General features: G+C 34.0%; 1 protein-coding gene across 2 annotated transcripts in view; it reads left to right on the top strand.

Moving 5' to 3' along the window:
- The window catches only part of ME1 (malic enzyme 1), a 214,394-nt gene that overhangs the window by 170,315 nt on the left and 26,985 nt on the right, over window positions 1–17,094 (top strand). For both annotated transcript variants that reach the window (XM_518610.8, XM_063813239.1), the window contains exons 7-8: window positions 2,045–2,154; window positions 16,123–16,220. In XM_518610.8, coding sequence (XP_518610.3) covers window positions 2,045–2,154; window positions 16,123–16,220 — 208 coding nt within the window. The remainder of the gene's footprint in view (window positions 1–2,044; window positions 2,155–16,122; window positions 16,221–17,094) is intronic.

Below are 17,094 nucleotides of genomic sequence, written 5' to 3'. Positions count from 1 at the left end.
ATAAAGGAAAACATATTTGTTGTCATCAGCAGTAGTAGAATAAAATGGGAAAGCACAGAAACAGACCCTACTATATATCAGAATATAGTATCTAATTATAGGTGATGAGGAGAAGGATGGACTGTTAAATAAATGGTGCTGACATAGTTGGGTGATTATATAGAAAACAGAAATTTTGGTATAGCTTGTTTTTTTAATCTATGGCCTAACAGTAAAAGTATACCAGATTTAGAGGTTAACTATTTTCTAAATCTATAATATAATTAGAGGAAATTTTCATTAATAGTTAAATAAATATATGTAGAGGAGACTGTTGTAAGCATTTCATCAAAGGAGAAACCATAAATAAAAGAATTGAAAGATCTAACCACATAAAAATTTAAAATTTATTTGGTGAAAACAATTAGGAACACTGTCTAATTAATGGCACAGTGTACTAGATTAGAAAAACCATTTGCAATATATATAACAGAAGGTACTATTCTTATGAAATAATAAAGAAAACAACTATAACAATGCAAAAATGAACAAGTGAACATAGAATCTTCCAGAAAAAATTACAAATGACAAATAGACATAGAAAAAGATGCTAGGCTACACTAGTAATAAAACAAACAAACAAACAAAAAACATTAACACTAGTTTTCACCTGTGAATTTTACAGTAATTTAAAAAGATAGTCTACCCAAGATAAATATGTAATTATATATAAATTAACATAATTGAAGGGAAATAACAAACTTACAGAGTTTTTTATTGTATCAGAAGAAAAAGAAAAATCATCTGCTTTGTGATATCAGGGGGTAGTGGTTTGAGACTGTCCTTGAATTATAATGTTGACAAGAAGTGAGAAATTAGTGCAAGGTTTAACATTCTCTGTTCTGAGAGGTTTGACATCAGGGGGAAGAAAGATAAGTAACTATAGCTTTGATTTTGTCATGGCCAAGGGAGGTGGTCTTAAAATTAGGTAGTCCTGAAAATGCTTGGGGACAGGAAAGGACCAGTAGCAAAGGAGAAATTGCAGCTGTTAGTATAGAGAGGTGCAGTTGATTCAGTAAGGTCCATAGGGAGGTTCGAAACAAGGAAGCAAGAATCATTCTCACAAGTTGAGGAAGAAAATAGACATAAAAGTACAAAATATTTTAATGTAGGGGAAAACTGAGAAGGTTAATAATGTTCTCTCTACCATTGATCTTAGTGAGGTAGTGACTGGTAAGAGACTTGGGAGACCAGGAGAATAAAAGGTTTGTAAAAGCTGCTGCTATGGTCTAATCATTACTATTACATGTTACGTTGTATATGTTGAAATGTAGTCGCCATTGTGAAAGTATTAAGAGATGGGGCCTTTTGGGAAGTGATTAAGCCATGAGGACTCAACCTTCATGAATGTTTCATCAGTGCCCTAATAAAAGAGACTGAAGAAAGCATGTTTACCCGTGAAGCTAGACGGGAGGAATGGAAGGGCCACAATGAAGATCTGACCGTATCTTTCACTACACCCTTACATTTACTACCACATTATAGCCAAATAGGGCTTTTAAACCATTTTTTAAACAATTTTTCTTTTTTATCTTTCAGCTCAGTTATTTTGCTTCTATTTTTCCTCAGCTTATAAAACCCCACATCTCTACTTTTGAAATTATAACTATTCATTAAAACTCATTCATTTGTTGCTTTGTCTTTGATCACAGCCAGAAGTGATATCTATCTTCGGAACACCTATCATTCCTTGTTTATACCACTTTTATATTACTTCTTATTTACTTCAAAAATTTTTGTTTCCACTAAAAGTTAAATTCCTTAAGGAAAGGGAACATATTTTGGTCATTTTATGTTATTTCACAGTGCCAACACAATGCCTTTTCTGTAGTCAGCATGTAAATATTTGCTAAACAGATATTATATTACATATTTATACTTAAGCAGCAAGATAGAACCTTTAAAAGGAAATAATGTTTTCCTATTTCTATGGGCTAATTTTAAAAGTTTATTTTTAAATAGCATTTTATTAGCCTCTTCTAATATGAATGTTTTTGTCCCATAGGTATGGCATGAATTGCCTTATTCAGTTTGAAGATTTTGCCAATGTGAATGCATTTCGTCTCCTGAACAAGTATCGAAACCAGTATTGCACATTCAATGATGATATTCAAGGTAACAAAATTTTCACTGCATATGGATCAATAACATGTCTGAAATTAGTTCATAATTGTAATAATGATTCAAATTCAATCAATATATACTGAGTACCTTTTAAATTCCAGGAATTATGCTTGCTGATGTCACATACTATTTCTCATCTAGTTGCATATATTTGAGAAAAGTACTCTCTGACTGTATAATATACCATATTATCCATTAGCTAGAAAATGAGCTCCAAGAAATCTGACAAAATCCCTGGTGATTATGGCTAAACAAAGAATGAAATGTATGAGACCATATTATTCATTGCTTAAAAATAAAAGTATACATACTTCTCTCTTCAGCCTATCTTAGCCACAATTTTTATGCTTTACCCCAGTAGGAGCTGCCTTTATGTAGTATGCTGCATTTTGCTATTTGTCTTTGATTGTAGATGCTTGGCTACCTGCTTTTGTCTAAGCTGCCAAATTTTTTCCTCTTTAAGCTCTAGTTTTTTAATCCTCTCCAGATCCATGCAGAGCCCACCCCCCAATACACATGTCTTACTATGAGAATCTTACAGATTCTGTTTCATTATTGGAAGGTAGGGGGAAGCACAGTTAGATGAGCTGAGGAGAAATACCATAAAGAGGTTTTGCAACTTGAAATGAGATTGCAAATGGCTTCCATTTCACTAATTCCAATGAATGTTTTTCAATGTTTATCTTATTTGAATTTTCAGCAGCATTCCACATTGTTGACTCACCTTGTTTCTTGAAATACCCTTTTCTGTTGGCTTCCATGTCAGGGCATTCTGCTGGTTTCTTCTTACCTCTTTGGCTGTTTGCCTTTTCTTTTTCTTCTGCAGGTTCATCCTTTCCTGTCTAGCTATTAAATGATAAAACACTTCATTTTTAAATGACCTGCTCAGTGCCAGCTCCTTTTCTTTTTGTTATGGTATATGTTCTTAGGTATATACTCAGGTCCACACATTCAATTAGCAAATTTATATTGCCAGCCCAGACTTCTTTGTATTCCAGGTCTATACACCCATGTCTTTATTTAAAATCTCCACTTAGGCGCCTATAATCCCAGCACTTTGGGAGGCCAAGGCAGGCAGATCGCTTGAGCGTAGGAGTTCGAGACCATCCTGGGCAACATGGCAAAACTCTGTCTCTACAAGAAAATACAAAAATTAGCCTGGCATGGTGGTGTGTGCCTGTAGTCCCAGATACTCGGGAGGCTGAGGTGGGAAGGATTGAATCCCTTGAGCCCAGGAGGTCGAAGTTGCAGTAAGCCATGATCATGCCACTGCACTCCAGCCTGTGTGACAAAGCCAGGCCCTGTCTCAAACAACAACAACAACAACAGCAACAACAACAACAACAGAACTCCTGCTGGATATCTCAAAGTTATCTCCTACTTAACCTACTCCCAAATCAAACTCTTATTTCCCCACCAAACCTGACCTTCTTCCAGTGTTCTCCTTTTCAGTGAATTGCTGATAGCTCCCTCTTCAGCTTTCCCACCAAATACAGTCTATCACTAAACCTTTTGCATTTCCTATCATCAAAATTTGTGTTTTTCATAGATTTCTCCTCATCACCCCAGTGCAAATTGCTATCATCTAAGTAATCTATCCACATTTACTCTTGCTTCCCCTTCTTATATGTTTTCTGCATAATATCTCTACAATTTGTCAGATGTAGATCTAAGTGCTCAGGCTTTTGTGGTGAACAGAGATAGTTTTCTTTTTGCTATAGAAATCTGATCTTATTATTTCTTCCTCAAAATAATTTGATGGATTTTCATTGTACTTAGGATAAAGATGAAAATCCTGAATGTGGCCCAAAATGCATGGTCTGATGCGTGTTTCTCTCTTCACTCATTCTAGCCACACTTCCTTTCTCAGGTCCTGAAATGAGCCAGGTTTCTTCTTATTTAAGGGTCTAGCCAAATGTTGATCTCTCATCCTAGAATACCCTTTCTTCCCCTCTTCAAATCTCATCTCAATTATGACATTCATCATTAAACCCTTCTGAATTTCTGGGTCTGGGTCAATTCCACCTCATAGGCTGCCATAGCACTAATTATTTTTCTTTTTTCCTTATCATAGTAGCATTTTTATATATTTATGCATTTTTTTTTTTTGAGACAGAGTCTTGCTCTATTGCCTGGGCTGGAGTGCAGTGGTGCAATCTTGGCTCACTGCAACCTCTGCTCCTGGGTTCCAGTGATTCTCTTGCCTCAGCCTCCTGAGTAGCTGGGATTACAGGTGCGTGCCACTGTGCCTGGCTAATTTTTGTATTTTTAGTAGAGATGGGTTTTTGCCACGTTGGTCAGGCTGGTCTCGAGCTCCTGAATGCAAGTGATCTGCCCGCCTCAGCCTCCTAAAGTGGTGGGATTACAGGCATAAGCCACCATGCCTGACCTATTTATGCAATTAAAAAAATCAGTGTCTCCATTCCAACTAAATTTTAAGCTCTGTGAAGGCAGAGAACATGGGTATTTTGTTCATCACTGTATCATTAACTTGTCATTAACATAGCCCCAAGCCCACAGAAAGTATTTAATGTTAGTGGAACGAATCAATGTAATATGTCTAAAGCAGGGGTTGGCAAAGTACAGCCTGTGAGCCAAATCTAGCCACTGCCTGTTTTTGTAAAGTTATTGCAACAAAGCCATGCCCACTTGTTTATATATTGTTTACAGTGGCTTTCATGCCATAATAGCAGAATTAAGTCTGGGATAGACACTGAATGGCACACAAGCCCTAAAATATTTACTATATTGCCTTCTATGAAAAGAGTTTGCCAACCTTTGGTCTAAAGAATTAAACATGAAAGAGTTGGTGAGTGTTGAACTAAGGAGTTGGTAGGTTGACTTGGGTAGGATTGCATTTGGAAAGATTATTCACACTGTCTTCAGTCTAGAGAACAGGATTGAATTGGAGCACATTTGAAGGCTGTTGCTGAAATCTATGATGGTGGCATCTTGCTCTAAGAAAGTGCCAGTGAAGTTAGAAGTAGACAGGTAATTAGTTGTTGATAGTGAAGGTGAGGAAGGAGCCAAGGATGGAGCCTAGGCTTTTGCCTTGAAGAACTAGAAGAATGGCAGGGCAGTAACTGAGATGGATAAAGTGAGAGACACTGTTAAATGCAGATGTTAAGAGCATGGACTATAGAGTCACACTGATTTGCTTTGCCCTTTACTAGCTATGGACTTTGACCAATTTACATAACCTCTCTGTGTTTAATTTCTTACCTGTGGCAGAAAGTTATATAACAGCTTCTATTTTTTTTCTTTGAAACAATAGATCAGAAGTTTGAGGAAAACAAAAAATATATGTAATAGCCTCAAAGAAATATTTATTTCTTTGAAATAAATATGCTATTTTCTTTGAAATAACAGGATTGGAAGTTTGAGGAAAATAAAAAAAAAAACAGATCTGAAAGAACTATTGTAGAGAACTAGAGAGCCAACGGACTATGAAACATAAAAGGATTCAGTCAGCAGACATTGCAGATTCGGTTGAAATTAATACTGTAAATGTATCATGATGCTGGCTGAGCAGCTTGAGTTCAACAGTTCAGGAATAGGCAAGGCCACAGTGAACAGCTGGATTCATCTATGTTAGATATTTTATTGTATTTGTGCAAAGAAAAGACAATGGGATAAAAGCTAAGGTTAAAATGATGACCATGACCCTAAGCTCGATAGGGAAGAAAGTGAAGATAAAAAGACTGTTAGGTGGGGGAAAGGCCTAGACATTCCAATGGGGTTGAAGAATGGGTATAATAAGGATGATTGAATTAGAGGCCTGGGAAGATAGGAGACTGTAGACCATGAGTAAAGTATTCTAATGTAGTACTTTCAAGGATTGGTTCTGAGTGATGGCAAGCACAAGATGAAATTTAGAAGGAAGTCAGTCGAAGTGGAATAAAGGTGAATGCTATTGGAAATGAGGTGATCAAAGAAAGTTTAAATGTAAAATGGGGATGATAATGTTTCTCTCATGGAGTTTACATTGAGGACAAAATAATTATTTGTAGAAATACCCTATAAACTGAAAGGTACTTTATAAATAATAATTTTTAGGCCAGGCACAGTGGCTCACACCTGTAATCCCAGCACTTTGGGAGGCCAAGGCAGGCGGATCACGAAGTCAGGAGTTCGAGACCAGCCTGGCCAATATGGTGAAGCCCCATATCTACTAAAAATACAAAAATTAGCCCAGCATGGTGGCGCATACCCGTAGTCCCAGCTACTTGGGAGGCCCTTGAACCCGGGTGGTGGAGGTTTCAGCAAGCTGAGATCGTGCCATGCACTCTAGCCTGGGCAACAGAGTGAGACTCCATCTCAAAAAAAAAGAAAAAAGAAAGAAAGTATATATATAATAATTTTTAAAATTCACCATGCTTAAGTATTTAGTATGGCAGCTATATACATTTAACGGCTTTAAAAATCCTGAGTCTTTATTTCTTTTGAGATACATGAAAGTAATTGGTCAAATCTTTCTTTTCCCCAAATTCTTTGTGATGTTAATTACATTGTTCCTTCAGTGCCAATTTTCATGACAAAGATGCCTAAGTTAAGTGAACTGTGTTTTATTCTTTTTTATATTAAATTTCTTTTTGAGTATTCATGAAAAGCAAATATAGGATTTCAGAAATGGAATAATCTGGAAATTTCCAGGTGTTAAGAATTGTGAGCTATAGAAAGATGGCCTGATTTTAATATTATTTGCATTAGTCTATTTTCACACTGCTACAGAGAACTTTCCTGAGACTGGGTAATTTATGTAAAGGAAAGAGGTTTAATTGACTCACACTTTCTTATGGCTGAGGAGGCCTCAGGAAACTTACAATCATCGTAGAAGGCAAAGAGGAAGCAAGCACCTTCTTCACAAGGCAGCAGGAGAGAGATGAGAGAAGGAAGAACTTCCAAACACTTATAAAACCATTAGGTCTCGTGAGAACTCACTCACTATCACAAGAACAGCGTGGGTAAAACTGCCCCCATGATCCAATTACCTCCCTCCCTCAACACATGGGAACTACAGGTCCCTCCCTCAACATGTGGAGATTACAACTTGAGATGAGATTTAGGTGGGGACACAGAGCTAAACCATATCAGTATTGCATACTAACTTGAAGATACCATGTATAATAATGATAAAGTGCCTTTGGTGCTACAAACACATGCTTTGTAGACCAGTGTTTTTAAGTCACTTGTCAATTCATTTTGCAGTGTTCTCTAAAACAGCCACCAGTAAACTGTTGAACAAAACTACAGAATTCCTTTAATATTGTATATCTTCTGATTTTGTGGGTCTGATGTAAATGTCCATACAAAGTTAAAGACCAGTATTAAATAATTTCAAATTATCATGCAGAGTTAATAGGAAACAGAGTTCAGTTTAAGAAAACGAATGCTAAATTCAAATTATCAAACAAAACAAGCAATTAGGGTCAGGATTTCTATCCATCAAGGCCAGGAATTTAGAGGTCAGGCTCTGGGGTACATCAGAATTAAAGGCTGGGGCACAGGATATCAGAAGCAAGAGCCAAGCCTAGGTCAAGAGCAGTGCAAGAAGGAGCCCTGAGGATCCACAGCAGAATATGCCCCCCAAGCAGGTCACCACGATGGAGGCATTAAATAACTAGTTTTTCACGACTAATTCGGCCTAAAATATAATCTGCACATATATAGTCTATTTATTTCCATATAGGAATTTTAAAGTATTACTGCCTTAGGAAATAAAAAGATAGGTTTGAGAAAAATATGTCTAATCTCTGACTAGAGAAAACCTTTGGCAAGTTATTGGGGTTCTGACTAGAAATGACCAAACCATTTTGTGCACATCATGCAAAATCGTGCCCTTATGACACAGTTTCTCCGTATGGTTCTTTTTTACCTTTTTAACCTTATGTTCTTACCATTATGCCCACAAATGTAATACTTTCCTCTCTGCAGGCACAGAAATTGCATTCCAGTGCCAACAAAAATAATTATCTAACCATTACAGCCTTACCATGTAAATAAATGTGTTTACACTGGACCCTTGGGTGGACTCTTTTCTTTTTTTTAAAAAAACAGATTTGTTATTTAAAGATATGATTTATGAAAAGTATTTGATTAAAATTGTATATACTTAGAATTCTACTAAGTTAGTTATCTAAAATAACCTTAAATAATATAGATTTTGATTCAAAATGTATTTTAGACGTGAATGCGTTCTCATTATAAATTATTTTAAACTGGAAAAAATGCATAAATTGAATCTATTAAGAAATTGGCCACATAATTATATAATCTGAAGACAAACAGAATTCAGCAAATTCAGACTGAAAAAAATAAGGTTTCAACCTCTAGTCATTTAAAATAAGCTACAAAAAGAAATTTTTCTTCTCATAGTAGCCTCTGGAATAGTTACTCTGTAACATGACACTCTAAATATTGCACATAGAAATTTTTGCCATAATAAACTAGTTTGACTTGTTAGTATTTTTAAAAAATACATTTAATATATTAGGCTACATTTTTGTAAATATAGTGAAATCTTATACTGAATGCTTTGATAATTGAAAAGATCAAAATCAGACATGGTAGAACAGATATTCACAAAAGGATACCATGGCCAGTAAACATATTTTTGGAGTTTAGCCTTACTATTAAGTTTTTAAAAATTTATTAAACAGCAAGTGAGAAACTGATTTTCTCTATCAAGCTAGCAAAGATTTTTGTTATAAACCCAACTGTTAATGATGCTTTTAGAAAATGAGCACTCGCTTCCATTGATGGTAGAAGTATAGATTGATACAACTTTTGGGGAGCCAGTTTGTGTCAAAAACCTAAAAACATGCAGATCTTTACCTGATACAATTCTTTTGTACAAATTTATCCTGAAGAAATAGTGATGTGCAAATTAAATATACAAAGTATTGCAATGCTATTTTTAATAGCAAATAATCAGAATCCTCTAAATATCTAAAAATAGAGATTTGGTTAAATGAATTACCAAATACCCATAGTATGGAATATTATAACTGTACAAAATAATATTTTAAAATATATTATAGACATGGTTAGGTATTCACAAGATATTTTTAAGAGATAAAAAGCATGTTAAAATAGTAGGTATGGAATGAGGTATTTTTTGTAAATTAAAATTTTTCGAATATACACATATCAGTATGAGACAAAAATTTGTTAAGACTAAACATCAGAATGTTGAAAGTGGTTACAGCTACACAGTGGGATTACAGGTGACTTTTTTTGTCTTTATCTGGATTTTAACTGTTTAATGCATTTACCACAATGAGCATGTATTTATGAATAACTATTTCAACTGAAAAATATCAAACATGGCACAATTGTTGAGCCATAATATCAAAAATACCTAATATATAATCTTTCATTAGCAAGATAACTTAGTACCAAAGCTTTTTACTTCCATTAGTATTCTTTCCAAAGTGGTATTGTTGTTGATGTTGTAATTTGGAATTTGCCATCATCTCATATCAATGACATTCTTCATTATGTCACCACTTATTTGACAAAATACTAGACGTAACTGATCGTAGCGGACAAGTTATACAAAGAAAGAAAGAAAATAGCATTCTGACTATACTTCTTCCTCTTACTCATAGATTTTTCTGAGTTAATACTCATTTAAGACTTACAATTAATATTCTGAAACATTTTTATGTGTAGATCCTATATTTATATGTAGATCCTATAAGATTTCTTTATATTAAAATGCAAAAAAAATTTAGACTATCTTATTGTATTAAAATGTGTTTTGTCAAATACTTATCAGAAAAAGCTCATGAATTAGAATGTAAGAATATTTTGTTGAATATTTTTATTACAAAAGAATGTAACATGGAAGAATTTTAAAATATTACTTTGCCTTGGCCGGGCACGGTGGCTCACGCCTGTAATCCCAGCACTTTGGGAGGCCAAGGCAGGTGGATCACCTAAGGTCACGAGTTCAAGACCAGCCTGACCAACATGGAGAAACCCCATCTCTACTAGAAATACAAAAAAATTAGCCGGGCATGATGGTGCATGCCTGTAATCCTAGCTATTTGGGATGCTGAAGCAGGAGAATCTCTTGAACCTGGGAGACAGAGGTTGCGGTGAGCCGAGATCATGCCATTGCACTCCAGCATGAACAACAAGAGCGAAACAACAAGAGCGAAACCCTGTCTCAAAAAAAAAATTATTTTGCCTCACTAATAATGACACCCCACTACTTTGGGAAAGAAGTTCATGGTTAAAAGATGGCTCGTTTTCCTGTAACTTCAACCTCTTTCTCTCTATTGCCTTCTTCCCTTTAGTCTATGACCATAGACCATATTTAAATTGATTTCAGTCTTAAAATTATTGCCTCAATTCTATTTTCTTCCCTCCATCAGTCAATGTCTTTCTTCCCTTAAAAACATAAAAATAAGATATTTGCCTCAACCTTGTTCCCCTCCCACCCCATCTCCATCCTCACCCCATTCTTCCTTTTCTTATCTAAGCTTCTCCAAGGAGTGTTCCACACCTGCTCTCCCTGTTCTTCACCTTTTATTTCTTCCTCGGAATACTGCCATCCATCTTCAGCCCTGACATGCATGCCACTAAAAACGGCTCTTTGATAGGTCACAGGTGATGTAATTGCAAGATCCAATAGCAATTTTTCATTTTCTTTCTTGATTGACCTTTGTTCTTTGTCATTACTTCTCTCTGTTTTCAGGTAAGTATGTGCTCTTTTACCTCTTTGATAATTTTTTCTCTGTCAATGTGTGTTGTAACAAAAATGTGTTATAACACATTTTTCTGCCCTCTATTCCTTAAATGTTCATGTTCATTTAGGTTCTCTCCTTTAGCCACTCACTCTGAATAATGTTATCATTCCACATGACCTCAATACATGTTTTAAAATTCTAAATATCTGTGGCCCAGATTGTATGTAACTATTTCTTGATACTGCTATCAGAATAACACATGACAGGAAGCACAAGCTTTGTGCAAAAGCTCAAAATTGAACCTCCTAATTTGTTTGCATACCCCCAGCCTCAAATTTCTCAAAACCGTCACCCACCACTATTCTCTGAATTTAAAATCTTTAAACACCATCTGCTACCTATAATATATTATAATTATATATACCCATATATACCTATAGGTACTATTAGTATATAGTAGAAGGCCCTACATGATCTGACCCCAAAACTTCTCTAGCCTCATATCACTTTGCAGTCTAGTAAGGTGTGTTTGCTTCAGCAACACTGCACACAGTTTCACATGTGTTTTATGTTCTCTCTCCTTTTATATTTTAGAAGGCTGGGCATACAGATGGAGGTAGTATTCTGAGTCTTTACTGTAAGGTGACTTGGTTGGGCCATTTCCTTAGGTAATCTTCCTTTTCAGTCTCTTTGGATTCCTTCTCTTACACTGCTGAGATTCCACAGAAAAGATTTTTCCAATCTCACTCCTGATACTACCTTTCTGCCAGTGCTCTTTAAGTAGGAGAAGATTGGAGGGTCTCCGTATTGAGTATGTAAACTTCCAGTTAAGCTTGTTTCTAGTATGGAATCCTTGCCCCCAATTATGCCTGGTGTCTTATACTCCAATGACCCTTTCCAGAAAATGAGCCTCAAGTTTTCTTTCAAACTTCCAGAGTGTGGGGAAGTTGACTATCTTCTAGAAGGAGAGGGGGATGCAGATCTGGGTTTTAACTGATATATATATATATACACACACACACATATAGAGAGAGTTATATATAATTATATTATAATTTATATTATATTATAATTTATATATTATATATTATATTATATAAATATAATATAATATATAATATATAAATTATAATATAATTATATATAACTCTATATACGTGTGTGCATATATATTAATTAATTATTAATTATTAATCAAAATATTAATATATATTAATTAATTATATATAATTATATATAATTTATATTATATATTATATTATATAAATATAATATAATATATAATATAATATATTATATATAAATATAATATATAATATATAATATAATATATATAAATATAATATATAATATAATATATAATATAATATAATTATATATTATATAAATACACAATTATAGAATAGATTATATCAATATAATATAATTATAATAGATTATATCAATATAATTATAATAGATTATATCAATATAATTATAATAGATTATATCAATATAATATAATTATAATAGATTACATAAATATATAAATATAATCTAATTATATAATATATTATATAAATATATAAATATAATATAATTATATTTATATAATTACATATTATTGTATATTATATATAATTAAATATATATATTTAATTTTGAGACAGTATCTCTCTCTGTTGCCCAGGCTGGACTGGAGTGCAGCAGAGCAGTCATAGCTCACTGCAGCCTCAAACTCCTGGGTTCAAGTGATCCTACTGCCTCAGCCTCCCAAGTAGCTAGGAATACAGGCATGTACCATCACACCCAGCTAATTTTAAAAAAAATTTTTGGGGGGTTAGAGATGGGTATCTCTATGTTGCCCAGGCTGGTCTCAAACCCCTGGGTTCAAGCAACCCACCTGCCTTGGCCTCCCAAAGTCCTGAGGTTACAGGACATAAACCTCTGCACCCTAGCCTTCTTAACAGACTTTTGACCAGCTTCCTGTTTTCACCCTCTCCTTTATCCCTACTTCCAGAGGCACTTGGTGCCTCCTATACCTGGGTTTTTGAGAGTTTTGCTGTATCAGTCTGGTCACTTATTCCCCACTGCTGGCCAACAATTCAGCTTTCTCAAGTCTGCTAAGTCAGTTGCCATTTGCTCATTTAGAAGCCTGTCAGCTTCTAAAATGTTGTTGCTACCCTTTTCTCTTAGTCTTTTTAATTTTTTTCTTTTTGAAAAAGCAGTTTTCTATTGTTTTAGTAGGGTTTGTTGGGGAAAGGAATACTAATTGTGTGTTCAACTTCCATTTTTAACAGGGAGTCATCCCTGCCTCCATGTCTTCGCTTATGCTTTTCCTACTCATTGTGTCCTCTTGTCTGAGGTTCTGAAACTCTTACATTAATCAATGCTGTGTTCAGGGAGTATGCACTCTAAATGCCTTGACCTTTGCCTAGATAAATTCACCCCTCCCCCTGCTACTTCTAGTTCTTGTATTTTACCCAATCTATTTAGTAGCACATGAGGATTATAATTATTTGATTACATATTGATCTACCTTACTAAAATATATATGGTAATTTTAACCAGATTTAACAAATTATTGCATTAGTAGAGGCTATTCTTTGATAAAAGGTGAGACTTTTATTTAACAACCATATGTTGTTATGTTTATGTTTATGTTAAAGTCGTAAGTTTCTAAAATGTTAAGAAAAATTCGATCTGTTTAGTATCTTGCTAACAGTGTTAAGTCCTCTTCAAAACTGATAGTACAGGCGGGGCTCAGTGGCTCATCACGCCTGTAATCCCAGCACTTTGGGAGGCTGAGGTGGGCAGATCACCTGAGGTCAGGGGTGTGAGACCAGTCTGGCCAACATGGCAAAACGCTGTCTCTACTAAAAATACAAAAATTAGCCAGGCATGGTGGTGGGTGCCTGTAATCCTAGTTACTTGGGAGGTTGAGGCAGAAGAATCGCTTGAACCTGGGAGGTGGACACTGCAGTGAGCCAGGATCGCGCCACTGCACTCCAGCATGGGTGACAGAGTAAGACGCTGACTCAAAATAAAAAAATAAAAATAAATACAAAAACTGATAGTATGAAGATAAACCTAAGCACGAATTCTGTCTGACTTATAAAAAGCTTAGTTTTAAATCTTAAAGTAAAACTTATTATGGAATAATTTATTGTAAAAATTTACAGTTTTATGAAATTTCAATTTTCTACATGTATTCCCTTCTCTGCAATGAAATTTAAATCAAGGTAGTACCAGGCCATGTACAAGAATCATGTTCAAGTTAAATTTTTGATAGTGCTAAAAATATCTTTCTGATTTTATTAATTAATTCTATAAATGGAAGATTAGTGTTTTCATTGTGTTCTCAGGAAATATTATGAAATATATCTTTAAATATAATGTATGAACTTAACACATTTTGAGTTTTAAGTGATCTAGCATAACCATATGAAATTAAGGTACCAAATAGGATATTTTAGAATATTTTCTGTCTATCTGACCGTAAATGTCCAATTCGATGTAAATAAAAATAATAATACAAATACAGCGATTGCTGATGATACTTCAACTTTGATGCTTCAACTGGTTAAATCTTATAGAAACCCTTAAAATCATAGAATCTTGGAGTTGGAAGGGAGCTTAGAGTTCCCCAGATCCAAACTTCTGGGCAGTTTACTTCAAAAGAACCCAAGAGAGAGATAGCTTGAGCTACTATTTCTGAATAACTTCTTATTTAGTAAGTGGATATCTATACCTCCCTTTCTAGTTTAAATTCTCTTTCATCTGTTTAATGACTCTAGTGAATATATCTTGCATGGGGAAAATATCATTCTAATCATGTCATGATATATTCTCTACATACACTAGCCATATTTTTTGCATAGATTTTCACCTTAAGTAATGTATAGAAGAGTGGCTTTTTCATAATATATGACTTAGCACAGTTCATAATTATTGCAATAGTGACTCTAAATTGCATGCATTTTATTTTTGTAGTACACATTGTGATCCTAAATAAAAGACACATATGGGACTAACAGGCCTTCAACAATTATTGTTTATTGTGTTCTTATTTGTGGCTACCTAATTATACAAGAAAGAAACTAAAAGATTGAATAGAACAAATTTACTGATTGTGAAATGTTGATTACCTTTGATACTTGACATACATAACGCTTCATCGTTGTGTCATTCATCAAACCTAGTCTAATCTTTGTTTTAACCATAATGTTAAATAAGGGTATTTAACGTTTAGCTAGGCTTTACTACCCAGCTGAGTGATGTAGGGAACATTATAGGTAGAATGTTACCTTAGAGGAGTAAAGTATAGATACAGCTGGAAAGTGTTGCAAGAAGCTGCTGCTTTATTAGCCATAAAGAAGTTGAGCTGTGTAATTACACTCAAAGCAAGAGAACTGCTTTGTGATCTGTGAATGCTTATATGGTAAAGTAATATAATTGGAACTGGTGAAGTTTTTATGCCTATGAGACATGATGAGGAAAATATAATTTTTATCTTAAGAAATTTTGCATTAGTTTTGTCTAGTACCTTTGGGATCCACCAGTGATTTTCATAGGTAAAAAGTCTATTAAATAATACAATATAATTAGATTTTAGTTGCTATTAACATTAAATTCCAAATGTATCAAAAATATTATGAGCACCAATACCATCATCAGCAAGAATTTACTATTTGTGTCCTCCTGTCTCAGGTTCTGAAACTCTTACATTAAGAGTTTCTTTGTGTGAAGAAGAGTTTCTTTGTGTGAAGCCTTCTTTGTGTGAAGAAGAGTTTCTTTGTGTGAAGCCTTCTTTGTGTGAAGAGGATCATTAATAGATTTCAAAACCCCAAGAGTAATTAGACGGAAGAATCTAATAGCACTTATTACTCTTTTATATCATAAAGTAAAACTACTTTACAGATGAGGAAACTATCTATTCGATGTACACAATAATTTCTCTAAATTCTTTCAGCTAGTCAGTGGGTTGTTGAGCTAGAATCTGAGGAATCCAGATCCCATCCTTTCATTGATTATGTCACTAAGATAAGTCACAGAATCTTCTTTTAGGGAAGTTTTCAAGAATAGTAGTAAGCTGCTATCTTAAAATATTGATGTCAGTAGCCTGGGAATTTTACCACATATGCAAGCATGGGATAAGACAACCACAGGTTTCTCTTCTGTACCAGTTAACCTGTTTTATGATTATTTCAAGATGTGAATAAAAGCTTGGAAATTGGCAGGATCTGTTTGAGGATTACTCAAGGATATTTATTACTTGTTTCAGGAACAGCATCTGTTGCAGTTGCAGGTCTCCTTGCAGCTCTTCGAATAACCAAGAACAAACTGTCTGATCAAACAATACTATTCCAAGGAGCTGGAGAGGTATTTGCCTTGTGTAATACTTATGTTCTCCTAAACTAATATATAATTAGTGTTAATTGCTCATTAACTCAAGATTTGACGAATTCTTTCAAATTTTTAGTATGACTGTAGGCTTTATGGAAGATTCCCAAATTAAGTGCTGAGACATATTAATTATTCATAGGATAATTTAGTACAGAAGTAATGAGATATTTTTCACAGTTGTAAATTTGTGGTATTATCAAATGTTGCCATAGGTATTTGTTATGCATATCTAAGGTGCCATACAGGAAAACTTTCCAATGTATGTGTATATATGCAAGCTTTTATGTATTTAAGCTGGTTTATCTGATACTGGCTTTTAGTATACTCCAGTGTTACAAAAACAAGTTTTTAAAATTTGACTCACAGTTCAGTGTGTATGTATGTAACTACATATGTGTTTTTAAGAAAAAATATTTTGAATTAGGGATTTGTAGTATATTATTACTGTTCACATGCAAAAATCCCAAAATATTTTAAATTGTTGGAAAGAGACTGCAGCAAAACCAAATTATGCTTTGTTATTACTTGCTTAATTTAATAATCTGAAAGAAGAAAACTAGACTCATGTAATAATAATTCATCCCCAAAATAGAAATTAAAATGTTAGTTGAGTTTGAGTTTCTTATGGGAAAACTGCCAAAATCTCTTTAGAATTATAGAATGTAAGTAATAGAGAAATATTTTGTGGCTATATATATATATATATATATATATATATGTATATATATATATTTCAAGAAACTTTAAATTTTCAAATTGAATATGAGTATGAACAAAACAATATGTTACACTGGTAGATCATTGTTTATGTCGTATTGGTTTTCATTTTGCTTGTTTTTAGATAAAACAA

Source organism: Pan troglodytes, chromosome 5, assembly GCF_028858775.2.
Source record: "Pan troglodytes isolate AG18354 chromosome 5, NHGRI_mPanTro3-v2.0_pri, whole genome shotgun sequence".
Classification (NCBI taxonomy): domain Eukaryota; kingdom Metazoa; phylum Chordata; class Mammalia; order Primates; family Hominidae; genus Pan; species Pan troglodytes.
Note: the sequence above shows the minus strand (reverse complement) of the source record. Positions and strands in the feature narration are given on the sequence as shown.